Consider the following 27967-nt stretch of genomic DNA (forward strand, 5'->3'; position numbering starts at 1 on the left):
TTCACAAACAATAACAAAGAAAGTAAATGTAACACACCTAATTATGTGATTCTATTTAAGTAGAAAGTTAAAATAGAAATTTCCTGCAAAACATAATTCAATTACCTTTTTATTTACAACTTTAAAGTGTATTATTAATATTGATCTAATAAACTGTAAAAAAAAGTTATTTTTAATAGATTATTGGAGTATATTTCACAGGAAAGGTGCTATTTTAGTTTTTCTGTTTCAAAATGTTTATTTAATTCATAATTATTCATTTTTTAATTGTTCATGAACAATGAGTAGAATTTTCAAATGTTTATTTAATTCAACGTGTTACATCCAATTTAGAATTGTCAAACTTTTAGTTTAATTCAATGTTACTTCAAGAATTTTCAGTCTTTTTATTGAATTTAATGTTACTTTAAATTTAGAATGTTCAAACTTTTTCAATTCAATGTTACCTTTAAATTAAAAAAAATAAAAATAGTTTAATTCAATGTGTAATGGTTAACGGTTTAAATTTGAAATGTTCAAAAATTTTTGTTTAGTTTGATGTGTTACTTTAAATGTACACATTTTAAACTCTTTGTTTAATTCAATGTGTTATTTTTTACATTTAATTCAATTAAATGATTTGAATTTAAAAAAAATGTTGTTTAATTCAATGTTTTACTTTAAGTTTTAAATCATTGTTTAAATTTAGAAATTTAGAATTGTCCAAATGTTTAATTCAATGTGCTACTTATATTTAACATTTAGTTCAATGTGCTCCAGTGAAAATGTCCAACTCCTGTTGTCCTCTCTCATTAAAATGCACCAAAATATTTGTTAAGAACTGTTTTGGTTGGATTGTTTTTGCTTGTAAACAGTGTTTGATGTGCTTATTTCTCTCCTAATTCAGATGAGACTTTTTCACTAAAGAAAGCAATATTATAGATTGAGGACTTAGCAAGAACGGTTTAAAGTTATTGGTTCTGTTTGTTACAAACATGCATCTTTTTTCACTTTACAAGATGTTAACCGACTGACTGGAATTCTGTGGATTACTTGTGGATTACTGAGGTGTTGTTTAAACTTTCATTCTGACAGCACCCATTCATTGCAGATGATCCATTGGTAAGCAAGTGATGTAATGCTAAATCTCTGCAAATTTGTTCCTATGAAGGAACAAACTTGGAAAATTTTAATTTTTGAGTGAACTATTCCTTTAACTTACATGGACCCCCTGCTGTATTTTCAGAGACCCTTGGAAGAAAACCCTGGCCATAAAAACACTAAACTCATTATTGCATTATATTGACATTATTGCAATCCATTTAGACAAAAAAAGCATTAAATCAATGGCTCTGCAAAGAAAGTCATTTTTACACACATATTCAATCACAGAGTTGTTGATGTGATTTTGTCTTAAAGCACAGCCGGCGCCAGGCCTGATACGGGGCTCTGCTCAGTCACTCTGTTGTTTGCTTTGCTATTGTTCTGTCTATTAAGCAATGTCTGAGCTATAGTCAATACGTACAGTGCTGCCACCTCAGCTCATCTGCTGTTTTGAACCAGCCCACATTCAAGTGTGAAATCATCACAAATACAAAAAGATGTCATTTAAATGCACATGGAATCATAAATACGTTTTTATTAATACTCCGTGACGAAGGCAAGCACATCAATATAAATATTGCACAGAACTACGATAATTATCAGCTGCCCTGTCTTGAAAAGAATATAATGGCACTAAGAGGTGACAAAATAACTTTCTTACTACTCCATTCCAACAAAATCTGCACTTAGTTGATATAGCCTACAAATTCATGCAACACATTCGTTTTTGCAATATAGTCATTCATATTAGTAGGATAATGTCAGTGGTTTAAGTCTTGCTATTACATGCTATTATCTGTTATCTAATTCTTGGATTTTGACACAGCTTATCCTGAGAAGTAATATCATTACATTTATACAAGAAATACTAACAGCAACACAGATAAAACAACCTCCCAAATTTTAAGTATATCAAATAATACGAAAAAACTAAGCTATCTGAAAAGCTTCTGCTCAACGCTCAAATTGTCAATGCCAAACTAGAGTGCTTTTATTGAGGATTATCATTGCCTTCATTACTGACACCAACCCTGTACCAGATGTTGTTATGGCTGATGCTGATGTAATGGAAAACAGGTTGAGGCCCTGAAATATAATACTTTACTAATAGCTGCTAAGGTTTTAGCGGAAAGGGCTCTTCAAAATGACCCTTTGGCTTACTTTTGTTTTGCGTGCACATATAGGCCACTTCTAAAGGTACCATTTCTTTGGTATCCGACTATATTTATTAAAATGTTGGTTTCTTCATATATACAGTACATCCATAATCTTTAAGAGCGTAAATAAATGGCTTGAAGTTAAGTTCAGTGGTCAGATAACCAGCCAACCAAATGTAGATGTACAGGCGTCTATATTTAAGCAGCTAACTATCTGCTCAAAGATAGATGCGCAGACATATATAGATTTGTAGTCACACCAGGGGTTGTGTTTATGGGAATTCTGTTCAATAACAACCCTAGCTGGACTATTTCAGTCTAGGTTGTGTTTAAGTATTTACCAAGTGAATAAAGAACTGAACTGGCAGAATTACATTCCAAAATGAACAAAGACGACAAGTAAAAGTGCCACCTGCCTGCTTTGTGAAGAGGCCTACTATATGTATGAATGGACCCTTTTTTGGTGGCTCTCATCAATTCTGGTCACATCAGCCAGATCAGAGGCGTTCTTTCAAAGGGCTACTTTACCTCATTTATTCACTGATCCACAATTATCCGTCTCTGTTTTGAACTCTAATTGGACAAATGAAATGCAAAGTTGATTCCATTGCTATGTCTCCAGCTGTCTCAATCCTTTCAAGAAATTGGCTGTTTCTCTTCCAAACTCTAGAAGAGAGCTTTTCAAATAGCTTGTCAGATTGTTTCGATATACAAAAACAACCTAAAGTATAACTTCTCACAATGTCAAATTTCATACTTTTTCTCTGTTAAGACAATAGTTTAGAATGTGTCCCTTGGACATTAATAAAGTGTTGTTGTAGTTATTGCACTAGTGTACACTATGTACTGTCATTGATCCTTGGTTTGAAAACTCCAGCAATAAACTTGCAATAAAAATAGCAGTGATTGCAGAAAAACACTGATACGACAGGTTTCAGACAAATGTCATTTTTTTCAAACAAACAGATCAACAGACCTGTTGTTGCTCCAAGCTGACAGTGTTGCTGAGTTGACAGTAAAATGAGCAAACATGTCAGATTTCTTGCGGACGAAAGGTAGAGACTTTGACAGCTGGCAGAGAGGTCAGCTGCCCGGAGGGCTGAGGTACTGGACGGAAGAAACGAGTTTAAGACAGTCAGGATCCACAAAATCAGAATCTGTACAGAAGAAATCAGAAAACAAAGCAACATTTTAACGTGCAAGTAGCTCTAAGGTTGTATATCACCAAGAAATATGTAGTATTTCCCCCAGCAAAATAAAAAGATGAATAATATTTAAAATACAAACAAAAAATCATAATCAGTAAAACATAGGAAAGGAATAGGAAATAGGAAAACCAGGTATTGTTTGATTCTGTCTGCCATTCTGGATCTAACAAGACCAACCTTATCATTTTTGCCTAAACTGGTCAGAAGATCTTTTGACCAGTAAGTGGCACTGTGCTGAAACTAGTCATGTGCCCTCAGGTCATGCTTGGTATAACACGTACCAAGATTGGTCAGAATCAGCTAAAGCATTATTAAGACATAAACTCATGTCTATTTTTGCGCAAATTTCGTCAAATTTGTTAAGATGCTTTACGAGAATGGTCTATCAGAAATGTAGCATTGTGAAGATATAGCCTCATGTCCATTTTTGTGTGAATTTCGTCAAGTTCGTTAAAAGGCTTTTAAGAATGGTTTGGTCTATCGGAAATCTAACGTTGCGAAGATATTGCCTCGTGTCCATTTTTGTGCAAATTTTGACAAATTCAGTAACACAATTTACGAAAATGGTTTGGCCTAGCGGAAATCTAGCATTGCAAAGATAGCCTCATGTCCATTTTTGCGCAAATTTCGTAAAATTCTATAACACACTTTACAAGAATGGTTTGGTCTGTCGGAAATCTTGCGTTGCGAAGATGTAGCCTCATGTCCATTTTGTGCAAACTTTGTCAAGTTCGTTAACACGATTAAGAGAGTATTTTGGACTCTCAGAAATCTAGCATTGCGAAGATATAGCCATATGTCCATTTTTGTGTGAATTTTGTCAAGTTTGTTAACACGCTTTAAGAAAATAGTTTGGTCTATCAGAAATCTAGCGTTGCAAAGATATAGCCTCATGTCCATTTTTGCGCAAATTTCGTACAATTCTATAACACACTTTACAAGAATGGTTTGGTCTACCGGAAATCTTGCGTTGCGAAGATGTAGCCTCATGTCCATTTTGTGCAAACTTTGTCAAGTTCGTTTTGTGCGAATTTTGTCAAATTTGTTAACATGCTTTACGAGAATGGTTTGATCTATTGGAAATGTAGTGTTGCAAAGATATAGCCTCATGTTCATTTTGTGCAAACTTTGTCAAGTTCGTTAACACAATTACGAGAATATTTTGGGCTCTCGGAAATCTAGCATTGCGAAGATATAGCCTCATGTCCATTTTTGCACAAATTTTGTCAAATTTGTTAACACACTTTACGAGAAAGCTTTGGTCTATTGGAAAGCTACTGTTGTGAACATATAGCCTCATGCCCATTTTTGCATGAATTTCATCAAGGTTGTTAACACGCTTTACAAGTATGGTTTGGTCTATCAGAAATCTAGCGTTGTAAAGATATAGCCTCATCCATTTTTGTGCAAATTTTGTGAAATTCGTAAACATGCTTTACAAGAATGGTTTGGTCTGTCGGAAATCTATCATTGTGAAGATATAGCCTCATGCCCATTTTTGCATGAATTTCATCAAATTCGTTAGCACGCTTTTCAAGAATGGTTTGGTCTATCAGAAATCTACAGTTGTGAAGATATAGCCTCATGTCCATTTCTGCGCAAATTTTGTCTAGTTTGTTAACAGGCTTTACGAGAATGGTTAGGTCTATCGGAAATCTAACATTGCAAAGATATAGCCTCATCCATTTTTGCACAAATTTCTTCAATTTGTTAACAGGCTTTATGAGAATGGTTTGCTCCATCGGAAATCTAGTGTTCTGAAGATATAGCCTCATGTCCATTTTCATGCAAATTTCATCAAGATCCTTAACAGGCATTACGAGAATGGTTTGGTCTACTGGAAATCTAGTATTACAAAAATAAAGTCTAATGTCCATTTTTGCACAAATTTCATCAAATTCATCAAATTCGTTAACACACTTTGTCTGAAGATAATCTCAGCCAATTTTGGTACAAATTGGACATATCGCCTAGAACAAATTCGAGAAAAAAAATTTGACCCATAGAAATTTAAATTCTCGGCATGAGCCAATGAATCAGAGAAAAAAGAATTTTGCGTCTAGACCTTACGGTTCAAAGTTTATTAGTAGAAATATGAAGAAGAAGAAAACTAATGGATACAATAGCTGCCTAGGCAGCTTAATAATAAAAATAATACTGTAATCACAGTCCTAAAATGTCTTTGTTTTTATGCAAATATATTTTTTCTTTCCTTTTTGAGGTGAAATATGTTGTGACAGATCTTATGACATTTACTCACACTGTGATTCTGTAATTATTCACAAACTCTTTCAGCATCTAAAAGTTCAGCATCAAGTGAGTAAATTTCACCAATGTCATTGCCAATTATTTAAAGCAGCTGCAACACATATATTACTCTTCTTTCAGACAAATGTTTGTTTCCTTTAAGCAACAACCAACCGTCCAAGGGTTTAGCAGTGCAGTCTATTCCCTGTCCATTCTAGTGTCCTGCACGAATAGCTAATTCCATTCCTCAATATTGACACAGTCCTCCATTGTGTCCCACGTCATTGGACTAAATCTTCTGTAGAGTCATGCAACCAAACTAACAGCATGGGGCTTATTCCCTAAGCCAGAAAACAGAACACAGTCCTGTTCAGCATCACCTCTCTCAATGGGCAGCAGTCAGCCAGCTCTATACATCTGCTCTGTAGTGGCTCCCGGGTTGCTAAGAACACTCCCTGGAGCACACTGATGGATTATAGACCAGTCAAAGTCAACATGAACCCCTTCCCCTCTGGCTGCAAGCCGAACTGCTGGAGAGCAGTATCAGAAGAGACAAGCATGCACAGAAAATTTCCTGCTCTGATGAAAGATAATGTACGAGGAAATACAGACTGGCTTAGTTTGATACTGGTGAAGAAATGCAGGTGGTTTAAACATTCTGTTTAATCTCACACTTGCTTTACAGCACCCGTGCATAGGTTGTGAAATGTCTATACTGCCACATAGTGGCCAAACTGTACTTTACAGTTTAACAGTTATATCTGTAAACCTCTCAAGTTAATTAAAAACAAACATGTCAACATCTATCACTACATAATAAAACATATTTGACTGAACTGTGCCCCCCACCGTGCTCCAAGTCACTGGTGGCTTAGACTGAATACAAGCTTTCATTTTTTCCAGATGTGCATGCAAACAGCTGTCTGCTGTGTGAAGATCCACTGAGAGCTGAGCAGGAAATAAAAGCATGTCAATAGACCATTCACTACTCATGTCCAACCCCGTGACCATCATATAACCATCCAAAACAAGCCAAACAATATACCTCAGGCCACATTCAAATGCATTTCCATCTAAGAAAAAACAAGCTCCATATTTTTATTGTACACTGTTTTTGTGGTGTTTGTATTTCTTATTGCAAGAACAAAGTCCTGTCTCACACTCTCTGGATGTTGCCCTGGTTTTATTTGCTTATTTATCTTCTAAAACAGCTCTGTTAAAAACAGAAGCAGACTGAAGGTGAATAAAAATCTACTTTAGCCTGATTAGAGTGACAGTGGAAAAATAAAGGTGATTCACGATGCCATAGAAGAACCTTTTTTTGTCTAAATGGTTCAATAAAGAACCTTTAAAATCTGAAGAACCTTTCTGTTTCAGAAAAGGTTCTTTGTGGCGAAAGGAAGGTTCTTCAGATTATAAAAAGGTAGGAAAGAGATAGAGATTTGACTGAATGGTTCTTTGTGCTACAAATATGGTTCTTCTATGGCATCGCTGTGAAGAACCTTTTGAAGCACCTTTATTTTTAAGAGTGTAGAGTACTGTGACCCACAGGGGCCACAGTGTGACTAAAAATATTTCTTAAAATGTAATAAAACTTAGTTAAAATGCTAAAAACACCTGCAAGAAAAATAAAAAAAATGTCCTCTAAATAACTATTATTTAAAAAAATACACACAGAATCAGAAACTTTGTTTGAAAACAAGCAGCAATGGGGGAGGGGGGCCTTCAAATCAAAATGGCTGAGAACCACTGACCTACAGGATTCACAAGATTGGTTCTTCAGTGGTTCTTCTGTGTGGTTGAGGTGCTAAGAACCTGTTAAGCCCACTATGGTTCTCTATGGTTCTTTGGGGTAGTTGAGGTGCTATATAGCACTGTTACCATATAAAGAACCTGTTAAGGCCACTATGGCTCTTCAGCAGGTCTTTGGGGTGGTTGAGGTGCTATATAGCACTGCTACAATATAAAGAACCTGCTAACCCCTTTTTACCCCTTTTCCACCAAGGCAGTTTGAGTGCTTCTTCAGAGCCAAAGCCTAGTTTCAAAACAGTTCTTTGTCTTTTTGACAAAGCACCAGCTGAAAACCAGGAAAAGTGGTTTGTAAGTAGCACCAGAACATTACTGGTCAAGAAGTTAAAACTGCTTACGTCAGGGCGGGGTTACCATGACCAACAAGGTGAACAGAAACTTTTGACCAGACTTTTTTTAAATAGCAGATAAACATAAACAAGTTGGATTCGCCATGTGTCAATGTAGATGTAGGTTTGCAAAGCCACTGTTGATATTAGGCTTGTTCGGGATGTGTCTGTGCTGAGCAGACCGGTCGGCGTGTGGTGTCAAAGTATTACGAGAGCAATTTAAAAGCTTAAAGAGTACTTTGCTCTCCAATCTCTCTTGTGGTGCTTTGGCATCGTGCACTGTTGGTCTGCGCAGCATCCATGCATCTGGAGCCATCCTGGTGTGTTTGGGTTTGGCGCTGCAGCACTAGCGTTGCCAGAAAAGATGCAATGTATTCAGTGATGTAAGACCTGGCTCTGTGGTGGCTCAATTGCCTGTGGAAAAGCAAACCAGTTCTTAGAAGGCTCTCCATTCAAACCAACTCTGAACCGGCAAAAGCACTAGCTTTGAACTAGCACTCGGTTCCAGCTGGTGGAACAGGGGTCTATGGTAAAGACCACTATGGTTCTTCAGTGGTTCTTTGGGGTGGCTGAGGTGCTATAAAGCACCACTACCATATAAAGAACCTGTAAAGACCACTATGGTTCTTCAGTGATTCTTTGGGGTGGTTGAGGTGCTATAAAGCACTGTTAATATATTAAGAACCTGTTAAGCCCACTATGGTTCTTCAGCAGTTCTTTGGGGTGGTTAAGGTGCTATATAGCACCGCTACCGCATAGGGCTAAAGAACCTGTTAAGCCCACTATGGTTCTTCAGCATTCCTTGGGGTGGTTGAGGTGCTATATAGCACCACTATCGTATGAAGAACCTGTTAAGTCCACTATAGGCCTCTTTTCCACCAGCAGGAACTGGGTGCTAGTTTAGGCTAGCCTTCTAAGAACTGGTTTGCTTTTCCACAGGATAGAGAGCCACCACAGAGCCAAGTCTTGCATGACCGAATAAGTCTCATCTTTTCCAGCAATGCTAGTGTAGTACCACCAAACACAATCACCAGGTTTGCTTGAGATGCATCCGTGCCACACAGATTGACCGGCGCACGACACTAAAGCACCGCCAGAGCCACTGGAGAGCAGACAACTCATTAAGCTTTTGAATGCTCTAGCAGTGGTTTGTGCTTTGGGGGTCGAAAGACAAAGAACCGTTCAGAAACTAGGCTCTGGCTCCGAACTGCCTTGGTGGACAATAGGGCTGGGTAAAAAATATCGATTCTCCGATTTTAATCGATCTCCAGTTTAACGCAACGATATCGATTCGGGAAATCCCCGAATCGATTCTTAATGCACGTGCTTCACGTAAGAGGATATGAATATTCACCTCTCGTCCTGAAGGTGTCACTAGTGTTCCTGCTGAGAGAGTTTTCTAAACTGCTGGTGATCTAATCACAGCGCAAAGGAGCTGCCTTAGATCAGATCAGAACATGTTAATCAGCTGCTTTTTTTGCAGAAAAATCTGGTGATCAAAAATTATTAGGCTGTAGTTAAGAACTGTTAGAACTGTTAGTTTTATGTTAATGTTTTGTATAGGCAGACAGGGGCTTTATGAATGGGCCTGTTTTGAACGTTTTGAATTTAGAAAAATGTTTTATTTCTTAAACATGTTTGAAGTTCTTAATAGATTTCACTGTTGCACATTTACAGTCTTTTTATTTTTTTACAGTAATGTGCATTTTGCAGTTTGTTTACATGGTGTACAATGGATGCACATATTTATGACTTCTTGTTACAGTGTTCATTTAAAATAAAAGTTGTCTAAAATAAACAACTGTGTGCACCCTATTATTAATGTAGATGTGTATTTCAGTAATAAACTTAAGTAGGAGAGTTCCAGTTACCAGCATTTATACCAAAATATGGATCCCATGTCAGCAAAACTAACATTTTAAATGAAATATTGATAGCTAATCGATATCAAATCGAATCGAAATCGAAATCGAATCGAATCGAATCGAAACCATAAAAATAAGAATCGAATCGAATTGCCAAATTGGTCACAATACCCAGCCCTAGTGGACAAGGGGTATATGTTTCTTCAGTGGTTCTTAGTGATGGTTATATAACACCACTATCGTATTAAGAACGTGTTAAGCCCACTATGATTCTTCAGCGGTTCTCTGGGGTGGTTGAGGTGCTATATAGCGCCGCTACTGTATAAAGAACATGGTAATGCCACTATGGTTCTTCAGCTGTTCTTTGGGATGTTTGAGGAGCTATATAACGCCGCTACTGTATAAAGAACCTGGTAAGGCCACTATGGTTCTTCAGCTGTTCTTTGGGGTGCTTGAGGAGCTATATAGCACCGCTACTGTATAAAGAACCTATTAAGTCCACTATGGTTCTTCAGGGTGGTTGAGGTGCTACATAGCACCGCTACTGTATAAAGAACCTGTTAAGTCCACTATGGTTCTTCAGTGGTTCTTTGGGGTGGTTGAGGTGCTATATAGCATTGTTACCGTATAAAGAACCTGTTAAGGCCACTATGGTTCTTCAGCGGTTCTTTGAGGTGATTGAGGTGCTATATCTTCTGCAGTTCTTTGGGGTAGTTTAGGTGCTATATAGCACCACTACCATATAAAGAACCTGTTAAGTCCACTATGGTTCTTCAGCATTTTTTGGGGTGGTTGAGGTGCTATGTAGCAGCACTACCATACAAAGAACCTGTTAAACCCCTGTAAGTAGATTGGCAAAAATTCAGTAATATGTCCATCAAAAGTTTACACCAAAAAAAAGAAAAGAAAGCCATTTTGAATTTGAATCAGATTCTTTTTCAACAGGGCCAGGCAGCCTTATTAAATTATTAACAAGCTATTCTCCTCAAATTCCATTTACTTTTAGTTCCACTGTTATCATTTTAAATTATTAATCACCTCAGGTCTGATGTGTTTTTTTTAGACACATAAGTTCTAATCACCAAAAAGCATCACCAAGCAAAACTAAAATAATAAAATCTTCATAAAAACACAACTCCATACACCTAAGGAATATAAAACAATTACATCAAAGAATTAACTGCGGCATCAAATCCTAAATCAGAACCTTACAACTTACATCACATCCACTTTCGTTCTGGTGCACTGCCAATATACTGAGAGTTTCCCATCTAAGTGCTGTTGCTATGGTTTCAAGATGTCAGCTGATATATAACAAGACACAGATATGTAGGGAGAATATCTGACCTTGAAGCCCTATCAAAAGCAGCTCTGCTATCCTTAGCACTCTAATTAATTTACTCTAAGCAGTCTCGCCTGGAGAAGTATAATTCTAAAGCTGCTAAGTAAGTCATTTATAAAGTATCAAATACATACAGACAATGCTTATATGTATATCAGTAGACAGTCTGTAAGCTTTTCAGATCTTTTTTGTAAAACAGTTTGCATGAGAGTACTAATAATAGACCAAATGACTAAAACCCTCCCTTCCCCTGAAATCCTAATTACACATTCAGTCCATCAACGCTCAGTGACGCACACACCAAACAACCTATAGATCTGAGTCTTCCAGCACCTCTGCTGACCCAGCTACCGCAGAACAATTCCCAGAAAGCCTTGAAACGCAGAGACACAAACACTTCCCCTGACACAAGCACAAAACAGTGGCCTCCCTTACGATGTAATTAAAGAAGAGGTTTTAAAGGCCCTGATCTGCAAAATGTGCTTCTGCACTGTGTGTAATGACTGGAATTGTAAAAAGCTTTAAATAAACTTTGTTGAAAATGCTTTAAGGATTGGAATATGTTAAGTATTATGCTGTTAAACCGTTCTGGTTTTCCTATTGTATTTTTTTTAAACTGCATAATGCTCTTCTGCTGCAATTGACAGTCTGTCACAATACACCATGCCAATTTGATCACCTCTTGCCATTGTTTGTTAGTGAACTGAAGGAGAAAGTGCTTGCTGAGAGTATACCTGCAAGGCATGTGAGAATTTGACAGCTGGATGAAGGACTAAGTGACATGTTTCCTCTGAGGCCTCACTAGCACAGGTGCTTCTCAAGCACCCCTACAGTCATTAATAATGAAACTTTTCTTTCCTCTATCTAAATCTAAATCGCATTATGTGAGTCTTTTTAATACTCTCCTCCTATAAATCTTAAGTCTGAAAGGCAAATTCCTACAAATGCATATTCAGTAAGGTCAGGCGCAAAAATAATTGTCCACACCTTTTCAGTGATAATTCTTCACTGCATGTCTTCAGTAAATCCTGACAGTACTTTTTAAACATCAAAACACAGTTTATGCTGGCGCAAGCTATTAGTAAATTTAGCCTCAACTGTCCTAAACCATAATAAGAGTTTCAACACTTGAAATTTAGAAACTTGGAAATTAAAAAAAATGGATAAATGGATGTGACTGAAATCAATTGAAAATACAGAACAGTGCTAACTCTTGATTAGACAAATCCAGCACCTGTTTCACTTCTTCATTCTGGATCTGCGTTCTACTTTCCTATCCCCTGGAAAGACATTGGATGATTCCTCACTATTCCCAGCAGACTTCTTGTGATGCCGTAATCTGTGCTTCTTTTTGGATGGATTTCCCTCTTCCATCTTATTCAAATGGTGTACATGGTGGTCCTCTCTGCAAAGAAAATCTGAAGAGGCAGAGGCCACGAGTGGAAGAGATGTAGGCCTGGGAGCTTGAGATGTGTCTGCGTCACCAGATTCAACATCGCATGGATTGTACGTTTCCAACACCAAATCATCGGAAGCATCTGTAGGGACAAGCTCCTCAGTCTCTACAATGGAAGGTTTCACATCTTTGGAAAAGCTGGACCTTCTCCGTCTAGCATGAAAGCCTCTCTCAGTAGTTGCCACTGGCCTTTTCTTGTGCTTTGATTTTACATATTTTTGAGAGTGTTCTTTGTTCATGTTTTCCCCTTGCTTAGGTACAAGGACATCTCTTATTTCACAGCTTGAGTGAGCTTGAGTGAAGTTAATTTTCATAGATGACAACTGACTAGCACACTGCTCAACAAGGGAAGCTATGCTGATATCACTTCTTATCCCGCAGGTGCTTGCCGGGGAGAGTAGGTCCCTGGTTATTGGCTGTGGAGTTTGAGCGGACCTGGGAAGACTGGCATGGGTCCAAAGGTCTGAAGTCTTGATGTGCTCAATGAGGGACATACAAGAACGGCACAGGTGCAGATCTTTAGCTCCATTTTTCAGCGAACCCTTGCAAGATTCACAAAGAGAATCCTTGTTTATGGCCAACACAAACAAAGACCTTGTACCAGAGCCAGGGGAGCTTACCACTGGGGACTGCAAATCTCCACCTGGAGTCGTAGAAGAGTCAATATTGAATATCCTGAAACATACACCACTCACTGGGGTCCTGGGTTGGCTCTCTGGAGAGGCCATGGTTATTGTATTTGCATCATATTTTGAAGGCAGAACACCAACACCAACTGTGTCTCCTCTACTGTTAACAGTTCTTGCTCCTTTTGGTTTCCTAACCCTTGCTGACTGGGGTTTGCATCTCAGACGTACATCTCTTGCTTCTTCACTAATTTTTGAAGATCTCATTTCTGTTGGGTTACTATTGTCTGTTCTATGCTTCAGCCAGTTAACTATGCCCATAGCCATTGATATCTCAGTGTCACAAAGCTTTAGTAAGCAATCCTTCCCCATCCATTTGCTTTGCAGAAGCTCTTGACCAACAAAGTCCTGAGCCAAAGGTGGGGCAAGATTTTCTTCTGCTCCTACATGGAAGCTATACATGGATAATGGAAGATCACTGCACTGGCCAACAATGCTGTTTGTTAGATTGAGCTCATCATCAAAGATCGGGGTAATCTCTGCCTCGCTGGTGTCACAGAACAGCTCATATAGGGCATCTCCACTGTATGTGTCCCTAGGGAACTTGTTGGAATGCACTGGAGTGAGAGAACTTCTGCTGTGGTCCTCAAAACCAGGAGAAACATAATCACAGTAGCCTTCATCACTGGTGTTCCCTTGGTTGTCACTTTTGGGTGTTATCACATCAGTATTAAATTCTCTGATCTCGGACTCTACAGGTTGTGGTGTATTTGTTGTTACATCTTCAGACTTGGTTATGGAGGGAGATTTTGTGATAGGTGTTGTGGATTTTGTCGCATGCGCTGTTGCTTTTGAACTTTGCCCTAAAAGCAAAGTTCTGTTTAGGGTTTCCCACAACCCGAACATGTCCAGGACCTCAGCATGAGCTGGAGAGGCCAGACACTCCGTACCTCCTTGGAAACCTGCAGTAGTAGGGCTTTGCCTTGGAGGTTCACAGGCAACTTTGTTACGCTCAGGGCTAAGGACTCCCTCAGGTGATACAAGATCATCTGCAAATATCTCACCACAACCAGCCTGAGATCCAAAGCTTTTTAATGAAGCAGCATCCTCACAGACATTAGCACAACATTCACTGGAAGAGTCAGAAGGAGTTTCACTGAGCTCGTCACTATATCTGCTTCCTGCAGTGGTACGCTCTCGGTGCCGTAACGTCTTCCTTGTCCGTTTCAATGAAGGAAAATTTTCACCTGCAACATGACATGGTGTACTTGGTGACGTAGCTTTCTCATGTTTGTGTCTTTTGTGACCAAACAAATCTTTAATGGCCTTCCTAGGTTTCCTCAGGGAGATCCTCTTTTTAGGAATGGATTTGGCTATGCAGGGCACAAAGGGCACTTGAGGTGTTAGGTTACGGTAATCAATGATTTCATGACTGCTGCCAGATGTATCTCTGTTCTCACGAAGCAACCTTAGAGGCGCCTCAAATCCTGAAAAGCTGACACTGGTTACCAGCTTATGTTGATGGCGCCAGTTGGTCCCATCTTTGCATCCAGGGCACTCAGCTTGCGGCTGTCCCGTTCCTCTCACACAGTCATGGGTTTTGTTTCTTCTAAAAGATCCACGGAGCCGTCTGTCACCTTCTGATAGCGTGTCACTAACCCCAGGGGATAGTATGTCTAAAGTGTCTGGCACAGGCAGTGAGGATGAGCTTTCATCAGTACTGTGTGTATTCACAAATCTATTATTCGTAGTGGTTTGAGATTTGTGCTCTTCAAGCCATTTACTTCGGCCAAGCGCTTTACTTGACCTCTTCCGCTCATCTGAAGGATCTTCACTCTTTGACAGCTCCATGTTTTCATATACATAACTGTAACTAGATATGAGACAAATATAGAATACAGTTAATATAAAATGATAATTTTTTATTTACCTGTAATTTAGGTCATTCATTTCAAATAATTTACAATGTTATATTGTACTTGTTACATTGCGTCATAAAGTGTGTACTATCTCATCATTATAGGATTAGTTCACTTCCAGTTTAAACGTTACCTGATAATTTATTCACCACCATGTGATTCAGGATGTTTATGTCTTTCTTCAGTCACAAAGAAAAAGTTTTATGAGGAAAATATTCCAGGATTTTTCTTCATATAGTGGACTTTTTTGGTTCCCAACAGCTTGACCTTTCAAATTGCAGTTTTAATGCATGTTCAAAGGGCTCTACACGATCCCAGTTGAGAAATAAGGGTCTTACACCATGTCCTAACTACACGCGATAAAAAATTCTGTTCTGTGTTAATCTGAGCTTTTGTCCTAACTAGCTGTGACAGCGACATGCAAAATCTCGATTTTAGAAATGGTGTCTATTTCTGCGACATCGCAGCTGGAATATCAACATACTATGACAATTATACTCTCAGGTACTGATCATGTACTGTCTAATGTGAGTTTGAATATCATATTGCATGACATTTATAGCCATACTGAATGCAACAATAGATAATTTTCCTCAGACATTTATGTTAAAACTCAATACAAACCAACGAGTGTTTTCCATGACAAAGATGGAATCAATTACTCAGTATGTAGTTTTAATAATGTTAAAAAGGTTTAATATTTATAAGCACGTGTACATTTGTAGCAAGCACCAAAAAAAAAAAAAACATTGTATGGGTCAAAATTATATTTTTTTTCTTAAATGCCAAATATCATTCGGATATTCAGTAAAGATCATGTTAAAGATCATGTTCCATCAAGATATTTTGTAATTTTCCAACCATAAATTTATCAAAACCTAATTTTTAACTAGAAATATGCATTGCTAAGAACTTATTTTGGACAACTTTAACTGCAATTTTCTTAATATTAACATTTTTCAGGGTTCAACTGTAAAAAACTGACCCTTATGATTGGTTTTGTGTGTCTGTTTTATATTAATCATGACAGCTAGATTTACTGCCACACAAATGTGAAAGCTTTTTAGTAAACAGTAACACTGATATTACTTTGCTATTTTGACTAGGGCAAGTTGTAATTATTCTCGTATTTAAATCAATAAAATGGTCTAGTATTTCTCAAAATGAATATACTATGCATTGCTACATTTTATATATTTTAAAGCAAAAGATGACAGGCTGATCTGTAGTGAGAGAAAAAAAGGAATGTTGCAATTTCCTATCGTGCACTTCGTTTGACTAAAACACTTCGCTAATATGGATATCATTCAACTGTAATTCAAATTTGATAACACAAGGGACAGTCCGTATTGCTTAAAAAATAGGTCACACATATAGTATGAAAAGATTGAGCATTATATGGCTTTACAATTTCCAATAAACGGCTCATACAAACGCTAGTGAGTCAATAGCAAATACCTCACATACACAAAATTCCGTCTTATTTTATTTTTAAGGAATAACTCCTGTTTGTACCGTACTCTGCCTCACTGGTTTGCAGTTCGTCGTTCGATTTCATTTGAGCAACGCCTTAATATCCACGTTTTTGCCTAAAACAAAGTACACTGAATTCTAATACATAAACGAATTCGAATGCCATTTCATTCGGTCATTTTAACACATACCTGAAGCAGATTGTGACAAGAAGGCGTTTGGCGGGAGCTGGTGGTTCACACGCGCGTGACAAGATGGGATGCTCTGGCTGTCAGCGCGCGTGTAAAGATAATTACGATAGCCAATCAGAAGACAGAATAACGCTCACAACACAGCATCATCACTCACTGATCATACGCCTGGATACAATGAGCGCGGAACGTTCTCACACTCTGTGGACACTGAAATATCACTGAAGGGCTTTCATAACATTTCCTCATGAGAAATATAAAGCCTCCAGGCTCAGCTCAAACCCAGAGAAGGATATTAACAATATATTCCCCCCCAAAATAAAAGAAAACCGGTGTATCAGAACCTACTAATTCCATTAAAGCCTCTAGTTATCATAAAAAGCTATTGAAATCCAGAGAATAATTTAAAATGTTTAGTGCTAAAAGCTATTACACTAATTCTAATGTCGTACTTGTACATTCTTTCAAAACAAAACACATATGAATGAAGATTAACGTTTGGAATGTGAACAAAATTTAATTAACCTTCTGAGGAACACTGAAAACAACACTGACAAACATAACCTTTTTTTTTTTCTTTTTTTCTGGAAAAATAACGGAATTAAATCCAAAGTTTGTGTTCGACATCTCTTAAGTGCAAATGATGATCACAGATAAGGACCCCATCCAAGGTACATGAGGCACAGGAGGTTGTCATCCGTGGCTTCTTGAATGAGGTAGTGCACATGGCCCTCAATGGACAAAGGCAGACCCATCACTTTATTTCTGTTCTTGATCACTCCCTGAAGACGTTGCTCAATGTCCAGAACATGAGTCTTAGCCTAGAGTGGAATAAAATCAAATTATGGCTATTTACAACTATTACTTAAGATCATTACTTCATCTATAGTTAAACTGCAACAGCTCAAATTGCATATAAAGATGAGGCACTTACAGTACTCAGAAAGTGTGTTCTAATTTATAACCATAATGCCTTATGTTTATTCATAATTTAAGGCTGCTTAGCTGAATGTGAAAGCACATATGACAGATGTCACAGATAAGCATCTTCTTTCAGGCTGAAGTCACTAATGGGTGAAATACCTTCTCATTGAGGATCTCTCCAGATTCATTGACTTGTGTCTTAGAGGAACCCTTGACAGGTTTACTCCACTCTACCAAAGGATCATGCAGGAATGTTTTTAAAACACTGGATAAAAGGAATAAAAACAAATTGTGAAATATGAAGTATTATACAAATATTGTATGAAATGTTAAATTGAAAACACTCAACATAGAACAGATTTGGTTTGTGAGTCTTTGGAAAATATTGAACAGCAACAGTTTATAAAAACTGATGTTTTTATTTTATTATATTTTCAGTATATTAGAATGATTTCTGATGATCATGTGACACTGAAGACTGAATGGCTGCTTAAAATGCAGCTTTGCCATCACAGAAATCAATTACATTTTAACAGAAACAGTTCATTTATATTTCATGATATTACTGTTACTACTGTATTTTTAATTTAATTAATGCAGCCGTGCTAAGCATAAGTAGGACAGCGTTTTTTGTCAATAAAGTCAATTATGAGAATAGTCGAAATGTTGAGAATTAAGTCAAAATATTTTGACAATAATGTAAAAATTATGAGAATAAAGTCAAAATGTTTTGACAAAGTCAAAATTACGAGAATAAAGTCAAAATATTTTGTCAGTTAAAATGATGAGAATGAAGTCCAAATGTTTCGAGAATAAAGTCAAAATTACGAGAATAAAGTTGAAATATTTTGTCGATAAAGTCAATTTTAAGAATAGTCAAAATGTTTTGAGAATAAAGTCTAAATATTTTGACAATGTCAAAATTATGAGAATAAAGTCAATTTTTTTTTAGAATAAAGTAGAAATATTTCGAGAATAGTCAATTATAAAGTCAAAATGTTTAGTGAATAAAGTTGAAATGTTTCAAGAATAATGTTGAAATGTTTTGAATAAAGTTGAAATATTTTGACAATAATGTCATCATAATTATGAGAATAGTCAAAATGTTTCAAGAATAGTCAAAATATTTCGAAAATATGTCAAAGTTATGAGAAAAGTCAAAGTATTTCGAGAAAAGTCAAAATTACCAGAAATAAGTTGAAATATTTAGTCAATAAAGTCAATTATGAGAATAAAGTCGAAATGTTTAGTGAATAAAGTAGAAATGTTTTAAGAATAATGTCAAAATGTTTTGAATAAAGATGAAATATTTTGACAATAATGTCAAAATTACGAGAATAGCCAAAATGTTTCGAGAATAGTCAAAATATTTTGACAATAATGTCAAAGTTATGAGAATGAAGTCGAAATGTTTCAAGAATAAAGTCAAAATATTTCAGTAAATTCTAAAAATTTCAAGAACAAAGTCAAAATATTTTGACAATAATGTCAAAGTTATGAGAATAAAGTTGAAATATTTCAATTATAAGCATAAAGTCGAAATGTTTGGAGAATAAAGTGGAAATGTTTGGAGAATAAAGTGGAAATGTTTGGAGAATAAAGTGGAAATGTTTGGAGAATAAAGTGGAAATGTTTGGAGAATAAAGTGGAAATGTTTGGAGAATAAAGTGGAAATGTTTGGAGAATAAAGTGGAAATGTTTGGAGAATTAAGTGGAAATGTTTCGAGAATTAAGTGGAAATGTTTCGAGAATTAAGTGGAAATGTTTGGAGAATAAAGTCGAAATGTTTGGAGAATAAAGTCGAAATGTTTGGAGAATAAAGTCGAAATGTTTGGAGAATAAAGTCGAAATGTTTGGAGAATAAAGTCGAAATGTTTGGAGAATAAAGTCGAAATGTTTGGAGAATTAAGTGGAAATGTTTGGAGAATTAAGTGGAAATGTTTGGAGAATAAAGTCGAAATGTTTGGAGAATAAAGTCGAAATGTTTGGAGAATTAAGTGGAAATGTTTCGAGAATTAAGTGGAAATGTTTCGAGAATTAAGTGGAAATGTTTGGAGAATAAAGTCAAAATGTTTGGAGAATAAAGTCGAAATGTTTGGAGAATAAAGTCGAAATGTTTGGAGAATAAAGTCGAAATGTTTGGAGAATAAAGTCGAAATGTTTGGAGAATTAAGTGGAAATGTTTCGAGAATTAAGTGGAAATGTTTGGAGAATAAAGTCGAAATGTTTGGAGAATAAAGTCGAAATGTTTGGAGAATAAAGTCGAAATGTTTGGAGAATAAAGTCGAAATGTTTCGAGAATTAAGTGGAAATGTTTCGAGAATTAAGTGGAAATGTTTGGAGAATAAAGTCAAAATGTTTGTAGAATTAAGTCGAAATGTTTCGAGAATAAAGTCGAAATGTTTCGAGAATAAAGTCGAAATGTTTGGAGAATAAAGTCGAAATGTTTGGAGAATAAAGTCGAAATGTTTGGAGAATTAAGTGGAAATGTTTGGAGAATTAAGTGGAAATGTTTGGAGAATTAAGTGGAAATGTTTGGAGAATTAAGTGGAAATGTTTGGAGAATTAAGTGGAAATGTTTGGAGAATTAAGTGGAAATGTTTGGAGAATTAAGTGGAAATGTTTGGAGAATAAAGTCGAAATGTTTGGAGAATTAAGTGGAAATGTTTGGAGAATTAAGTGGAAATGTTTGGAGAATTAAGTGGAAATGTTTGGAGAATTAAGTGGAAATGTTTGGAGAATTAAGTGGAAATGTTTGGAGAATTAAGTGGAAATGTTTGGAGAATTAAGTGGAAATGTTTGGAGAATAAAGTCAAAATGTTTCGAGAATAAAGTCGAAATGTTTGGAGAATAAAGTCGAAATGTTTGAAGAATAAAGTCGAAATGTTTGGAGAATAAAGTCGAAATGTTTGGAGAATAAAGTCGAAATGTTTGGAGAATTAAGTGGAAATGTTTGGAGAATAAAGTCGAAATGTTTGGAGAATAAAGTCGAAATGTTTGGAGAATTAAGTGGAAATGTTTGGAGAATTAAGTGGAAATGTTTGGAGAATTAAGTGGAAATGTTTGGAGAATTAAGTGGAAATGTTTGGAGAATAAAGTCGAAATGTTTGGAGAATTAAGTGGAAATGTTTGGAGAATAAAGTCGAAATGTTTGGAGAATAAAGTCGAAATGTTTGGAGAATTAAGTGGAAATGTTTCGAGAATTAAGTGGAAATGTTTCGAGAATTAAGTGGAAATGTTTGGAGAATAAAGTCAAAATGTTTGGAGAATAAAGTCGAAATGTTTGGAGAATAAAGTCGAAATGTTTCGAGAATTAAGTGGAAATGTTTCGAGAATTAAGTGGAAATGTTTGGAGAATAAAGTCAAAATGTTTGGAGAATAAAGTCGAAATGTTTCGAGAATTAAGTGGAAATGTTTCGAGAATTAAGTGGAAATGTTTGGAGAATAAAGTCAAAATGTTTGGAGAATAAAGTCGAAATGTTTCGAGAATAAAGTCAAAATGTTTCGAGAATAAAGTCGAAATGTTTGGAGAATAAAGTCGAAATGTTTGGAGAATAAAGTCGAAATGTTTGGAGAATTAAGTGGAAATGTTTCGAGAATTAAGTGGAAATGTTTGGAGAATAAAGTCGAAATGTTTGGAGAATAAAGTCGAAATGTTTGGAGAATAAAGTCGAAATGTTTGGAGAATTAAGTGGAAATGTTTCGAGAATTAAGTGGAAATGTTTGGAGAATAAAGTCGAAATGTTTCGAGAATAAAGTCGAAATGTTTCGAGAATAAAGTTAAAGTAAACATTTTTTAACTTTATTTTCAAAATATTACAACTTCAACTTCGTAATTACACTTTTTTTTTTTTGTTTTAACGTGGCACTAAAACACCATAGTACATAAGAGACCAATTTCAAAAATATTTTAAAAATCTTATTGACCCCAAAGTTTAATTTGTATGCCTGTGTAAGTTCAAAGATGTTCACCTCATAAGCGGCTCTCTCTGGTCCCTCATAAGTCTGAGTGTGACTTCACAGGCCTGTCTAAACAGGCCCTCTGTGCCCATCGGTCCCATCGCATGAACCATGTTCTGAGTGAGCCGGAAGGGAACCACCTCAGGGACATCAAATGTCTCCCCCTTAAGCACCAAAAACACGTTTATTCTTCAGTTACCCAAAGATATCAAGTATAAGGAGTAAGACAATTGTCACATTCCTCATTCATCTCAAACCTTGTTAAAGAGGCAGTTGAAATCCACATGGACACACTCGCCAGTCAGGGAGTCAAACAAAATGTTTTCTCCATGGCGATCACCAAGTCCAAGAATATAGCCCACCATAGACATGACCGCAGTAGAGCGACAGTAAGCAGACCTGCTGTTGTACCTGTTGAAATGCCACATTTGCCCCATGTGTGAAGACGTTTGAACTCACTTCAAAGAGGTCATGAACTGCCTTTTTATTATTTTGTACGGCTAACACTGGGATCAGAAGGAAGACTGTTTTTCCACAACTTGGCCCTGCACAGCATCTTGTATTCAGAGCGATCTGTATCATTTAGTTTCTACATAGACCTGTGTTCGCCTCTCGTTATTGACACTACATGCGTGACATCTGGTTTCTCAGTTCATGACCCCTTCAATAGTCAATTCTAAGAAACATTTAGCATATTACTGTTCAAAGATATTATGAATGTGAACACTGAAAGCCTGTAGTATATACCAAGAGGTGGGATCAGGAAATGTCCGTAGGAACCACTCATGAAAAACTGGTGGATGTCTGGCACACAGCACATCTTTGTGCAGCTTCAGCTTCTCCTGAAAAGATGCTGTTTTGGGCAAAATCAGCTTTCGCAGCTCTGTCCCACTGACATAGATCCCTGTAAAAAAAAAAAAAAAAAGCATGCCTTTTTAACACAACGTACACTACTTTCACTAAAAATGCAAAACACTGACAGCCTGAATAAACATTTTTTTAATAAAACTTTAAAACGGCATGTTTAACACTTTCTGGAATTGATTCTGATTGATTAATCAATATTCCATGTCTATATACAGTACACTACCATTCAAAAGTTTGGGGTTGATAAAATGTATTAATGTTTTTGAAAGAAATGCTCACTAAGGTTGCATTAATTTGATCAAAATATACAGTAAATCAGTAATGTTGTGAAAAAAACAAATATATATTTAAAAATGTCATTTATTCCTGTGATGACAAAAATGAATTTCGCAGCCATTACTTCAGCATTCAGTGTCACATGATCTTTTAGAAATTATTCTAATATGCTGATTTGTTGCTCAAAACATACTGATTATTATTATCAATGTTAAAAACTATGGAAGCTTGTTTTCACCACTAAATAAAAACAAAACTTTTTTTTCCACACAATTCTGACTTTTTTTTTCTCAGAATTGTCAGATATAAATTTGCAATTGCAAGTTATAAAGTCCGATTTTGAGGGGAAAAAAAGACTGATATGTTCTCAGAATTTTATTGCTTAAAATTCTGATTTAATAACTCACAATTATAAAATTTATTTTATATTATATATTATATTTTATTTATATTAAAACTCGCAAAGACTTGTGAGCTCATATCTCAGTATTTCGACTTTGACAGTTTATATCTCACAATTCTAATTTAATAACTCAAAATTCTAAAAAACTCAATTCTGAGAAAAAAGTCACAATTGTGAGTTTATATCTTGCAATTCTGACTTTATTTCTCATAATTGCGACTTTCTGACTTTAAAACTCGCAAAGACTTGTGCTAATTTCTCAGTATTTCGACTTTATTTGTCAGTTTATATCTCACAATTCTGACTTTATAACTCACAATTGCAAGTTAATATTTCGAAATTTTGACTTTATAACTCGCAATTTTGAGTTTTTGTATAAAGCAATTACGATAAAAAAGTCTGAATTCAGATAAGTTTTATTTTGTTTTATTCAGTGGCAGAAACAGGCTTCCATAGAAAACAGTACTGCATAATATTTTTTGTGGAAATCATCTTTCCAGTATTCTTTGATGACTGGAAAGTTTTAAAACAGCTTTTATGTGAAACAAAAATCTATTATAACATTGCTGTTACAGTCTTTTTTTTTTTGGGGGGGGGGGGCATTTTCGCCTTAATTGTGATAGGAAAGATCAGATATGACAGGAAGCGAAGTGGGAGAGAGATAGGGGGAGGGATCGGGAAAGGTCCCCGAGTTGGGATTCGAACGCGGGACGCCTGGAGCGCAACGGCGCCGTATGCCGGCGTGCTGCCCACAAGGCTATCGGCACCAACCTTTACAGCCTTTTTTAATCAATTTTTATGCATCTTATTTTTCCAGAAAAAAAACTTTTGAATGGTAGTAGGCCTATATTTATTTATTTATTTTGTGATAAAAATTGCAAGTCGATCGTTATCACAAAATAAACCACTTCAGATTGATACAAGCTTTTATTTTACAATCTGCGTCAGCATATATCATGCGACACATAACATTACTCAATTATAACATATACTTTTTACCCTTAAAGGCAACCCGGGTATGAAGACTTGCATGGCTAAATATAATGTAAACGATGTCTTTTACTGAAATATGTAGAAGAAAACCCATGAAAGATTTACATTATTTATAAAAAATCCATCTAGCATTTTTTGTCTCTGCCGCTTGTAAGCTCTTCCAGTACCTGTGGTCTACTAGAAACATCAAAGGCATCAGGGCTAAAGTGAAGATAAAAAGACGCAGGTCTTTAGGAAGTTTTATTCATCCACAGGCATCTTCTAATTTTTTTTCCTCTTCTTATCGCTAGAAAAGCAGTGATGACTTGCTGCTCTTGTTGCCCTTCGACTGAAAATTACAACCAAAAGCCACACAATGTGGCATCGTATTAGTATTTTAGTTGTGTTGCAGTAAAAAATGCAACAGGTAGCACCAGTAGCTCAACTAGTTCAACCAACAGACATAAAAAAAAAATTGCACCCCCCTATAGTCCAAAATATGTAGAATGTAGATTTTTTTAAATAATGTAAATCTTTCATGGGTTTTTTACAACATATTTCAGTAAGAGCCATACAAGTCTTAATACCCGGGTTCCCTTTAAGAAGAGAACTAGAGGCAATGAAAGCACACCTTTCTCTTTATACAGCTTTGTGAGGATGTGGCGTAAACCAGCCGTGTTGTTGACCCACTCTATTATGCCGCACTCTTCATTCAGAGGGATGACAGCGTATGTCCGAATGTGCAAATCCCTCCGTCTAGACTCGGCATCTTTCCTCAAAGACTAACAAAGGCACAATTTCATTAGGAAAATGCAGTTCATCAAGTATTCTGTGAACAGTACAACTCTAGTACCTTATTAATCAGACAGTTGAACTCCATCAGCCTGCAGTCTTTCCTCAGGTCATCTTTAGGTTTGCACATCATGGTGTAGAACTTTCCATCGGAGCCCTTGAGCGAGATCTTTTTTGGCTTCTGCAAGGATGCCAAGATCTCCACCTTTATGAATTGAAACATATAGTGATATCATGAATAAAGTATCATCTAAAATGAGAGTAATGCATTATATGCTCAAAAAATGGAGTATGATGAAATAGGTTGGCCTGACTGTGTCATCGAAGCCAGCGAGGTAGACCCAATGTCCTGGAAAAGCATCATGTTTGGGGTTGGCTCCTCCAGTAGAAGGCAGCGTGGGTATAAGGACAGACTGCAAAGGGATGAGGATCTGACTGAAGGTGGGCTCTTCCACCAGTTTCTTCAGCATTTTGAAGTGTATGCTCATGCTGAGGGTGCTGCTGTTCCCATCCACCTACACAATTAAACAAGAACACAGTTTGACTGCATCCAAACGCAAGAGTAATTTTAGAACCGACTGATTTTAAAATGAATGCCTTGGGGTAAAGTTGAGGAATACTAAAGATTAATAATAAATGCATAAAAGCTGTTTCTTTGGAAATCAAAATATTATTTTCTTGCTAGCGGTATAGTTTGTCCTACTGGTTTATTGCCAAGCTCCACCAGCTTGTCAGTCAGTCTGTTGGCGTCGCCGATAAATTTCCCAAATGACTCATTCAGACTGACAGCCTTCTTCAGGATCTCTTTACATCTGTTCATTCGAGTCGGATAGGAGGACTAAAAAATGAAAGAAGCACATACATTAAGCAGTTTATATCTGTGAAAGGACATTATTTATGGTTGTAGATGTGTCTAAGGTGTCTGACCTTTGACACAGCAGTCATCATCCACATAGCTTGTTGTGGGTAAGCTAAGAAAACTTTGGCCACGATCTCCATCAGCACAGCAAAGACCTCGTTGTTGGAGTGGCAGATTCGGGAGATGAGCTGTGAAAAGGCTGTGAGGAACTGGTAGGGCGAGAGGTTGCTAGTGTGTTCGCTAATGACGGAATTGATCTTAGAGAGTTCAGCACGCATCTGGGCTCGATCAGAGCGGCCAGCTGAAAAAGAGGGAGGAAGCTGGTGTATCATGGTGGTCTATTTTAACCCGGTTAGTCAATCTTTGGGTTGATAGCAAATTGATTTTAATCATTACGCTACTGCACTGCAAATTCAGTTACACTAGGCAAGAAAAAAAACTTGACAATATTAATAATAACAGTAGTAATAATTGACTAGTATCATTAATAACATTTTTTGTAATATTGCACATTCTTTTTATGGGGTAGTTCACCCAAAAGTGAAAATTCTTTCATTAATTACTCACCCTCATGTCATTCCAAACCCTTAAGACCTTTGTTCATCTTTGGAACCCAAATTAAGATATCTTTCTGACCCTGCACAGACAACAACGCAACTACTATGTTCAAGGGCCAGAAAGATAGTAAGGACATCATTAAAATAATCCATGTGATATCAGTAGTTCAACCGTAATTTACTGAAGCCTGTCTATGTGCAGGGTCTGAAAGCTCTTGGATTTCATCAAAAATATCTTAATTTGCGCTCTAAAGATGAGTGAAGGTCTTACGAGTTCGGAACGACACGAGGCTGAGTAATTAATGGCACATTATATAAGTTTTCGCCGCTAGAGGGCACATATTCAAAACCAACAAAGAAACAAAGGCGTAGTTTGATGATGCCGTGATTGAGTGTGGAATCATGGGAGTTGCAATTCGTCGGGGCAGAAATCATGTCCATGGATGAGTTACTGTATTAAAGACTTTTTAAGGTCACTATAGTTTGAAGCAGGGTGGGGCTGAATGTTGTGGAAGCAAAACGAGGATGTTGGAGCGATTGCTAATGAAGGATGAGTGCGATATATGGCTTGAAAGCAGCGGAGCTTTTACTATACCACAGTCGACCGGTTCCGCTTCTTCCAGTCATGCGTATGTAGGAAAAAGCAGCCCTGTTTTATCATACTAGATACATTTGCGTGTGTTGAAAGATCTGTTAGAATGCTACTCTGTGCGTTCATCACCTGTCCAATAAACTGCATAACATATTAAAGTGTCTTTGGGGTTGCCTTGTTTTCTACTAAATAAAACCGGAAAAATCGAGGGCGTATGACGTCATTGGCAGGCAACGCAATGACACGGCTTGTTACACTAGTAAAAATTGCTTATTTATTGGATTTAAACACTCTTCAAAACATTTGGGATAATGTAAGTACACAAAAATCTTACATATTGTGCCTTTAATGCAGTGGTTCTCAAACCTTTTTGGTCGCGCACCCCTTTAAAGGTTGTATCAGCGATTTCTAGCCTGAAACATAAAGTGTCAAATTCAGCTGTTTTTTCTTCACGAACCGCTCGCTGCCTGCCCCATAAATTGTCTGTGAAAAAAACGCGTCTCTCTGGTCAGCCTAGGGTCCGAGATATGCCAAAAAAAACAATCGGCACTACCAACCTTTCCACACATAAACAAACAGTGTTCCAACCAATCAGCGTCAGGGGTTTGGTGTTGTGGACTTTCCCACTGGTGCAGGGATATGAGGGAGGCGGAGCGAAAGTCCACAACACCAAACCCCTGACGCTGATTGGTTGGAACACTGTTTGTTTATGTGTGGAAAGGTTGGTAGTGCCGATTGTTTTTTTTGGCATATCTCGGACCCTAGGCTGACCAGAGAGACGCGTTTTTTTCACAGACAATTTATGGGGCAGGCAGCGAGCGGATCGTGATGAAAGGTCAGCTGAATTTGACACTTTATGTTTCAGGCTAGAAATCGCTGATACAACCTTTAAACCTTCAAAAAGTTAGGAGCACCAAAAAAATATAGGAGCACACAATTTATTTTTAGTAATGTGTCGATCTTGATTCTTCATGGCTGATTCTGATTGCAGATGTTTTTCAAGCAAATGGGCTAATTCTGAGAGCCTTTTTTAATATATTTATTTTACACCTTAAACAAG

The 27967-nt window shown here is 36.8% G+C and overlaps 2 protein-coding genes across 2 annotated transcripts in view; both read right to left on the reverse strand.

The window, feature by feature from the left end:
* Nucleotides 1-1605: 1605 nt before the first annotated feature.
* amer3 (APC membrane recruitment protein 3) lies at nt 1606-17016 on the reverse strand. Its single transcript, XM_073849301.1, has 3 exons — nt 16706-17016; nt 12275-14995; nt 1606-3397 (listed from the first exon to the last, which is right to left on the reverse strand). Exon 2 carries the CDS (start codon nt 14971-14973, stop codon nt 12280-12282), a length of 2694 nt encoding a protein of 897 aa, XP_073705402.1. The 5' UTR covers nt 14974-14995; nt 16706-17016; the 3' UTR covers nt 1606-3397; nt 12275-12279.
* A 180-nt stretch (nt 17017-17196) lies between these two features.
* atr (ATR checkpoint kinase) overlaps nt 17197-27967 on the reverse strand; it is a 46969-nt gene continuing 36198 nt past the window's right edge. Inside the window, exons 36-45 of the mRNA XM_073849429.1 lie at nt 25827-26078; nt 25603-25737; nt 25214-25414; nt 24961-25104; nt 24739-24889; nt 22337-22493; nt 21847-22000; nt 21602-21753; nt 17789-17894; nt 17197-17526 (exon numbers count right to left, since the gene is read on the reverse strand). Coding sequence (XP_073705530.1) covers nt 17353-17526; nt 17789-17894; nt 21602-21753; nt 21847-22000; nt 22337-22493; nt 24739-24889; nt 24961-25104; nt 25214-25414; nt 25603-25737; nt 25827-26078 — 1626 coding nt within the window. The 3' untranslated portion in view covers nt 17197-17352. The remainder of the gene's footprint in view (nt 17527-17788; nt 17895-21601; nt 21754-21846; nt 22001-22336; nt 22494-24738; nt 24890-24960; nt 25105-25213; nt 25415-25602; nt 25738-25826; nt 26079-27967) is intronic.

The sequence above is a fragment of the Garra rufa genome, chromosome 10, assembly GCF_049309525.1.
Source record: "Garra rufa chromosome 10, GarRuf1.0, whole genome shotgun sequence".
NCBI lineage: Eukaryota > Metazoa > Chordata > Actinopteri > Cypriniformes > Cyprinidae > Garra > Garra rufa.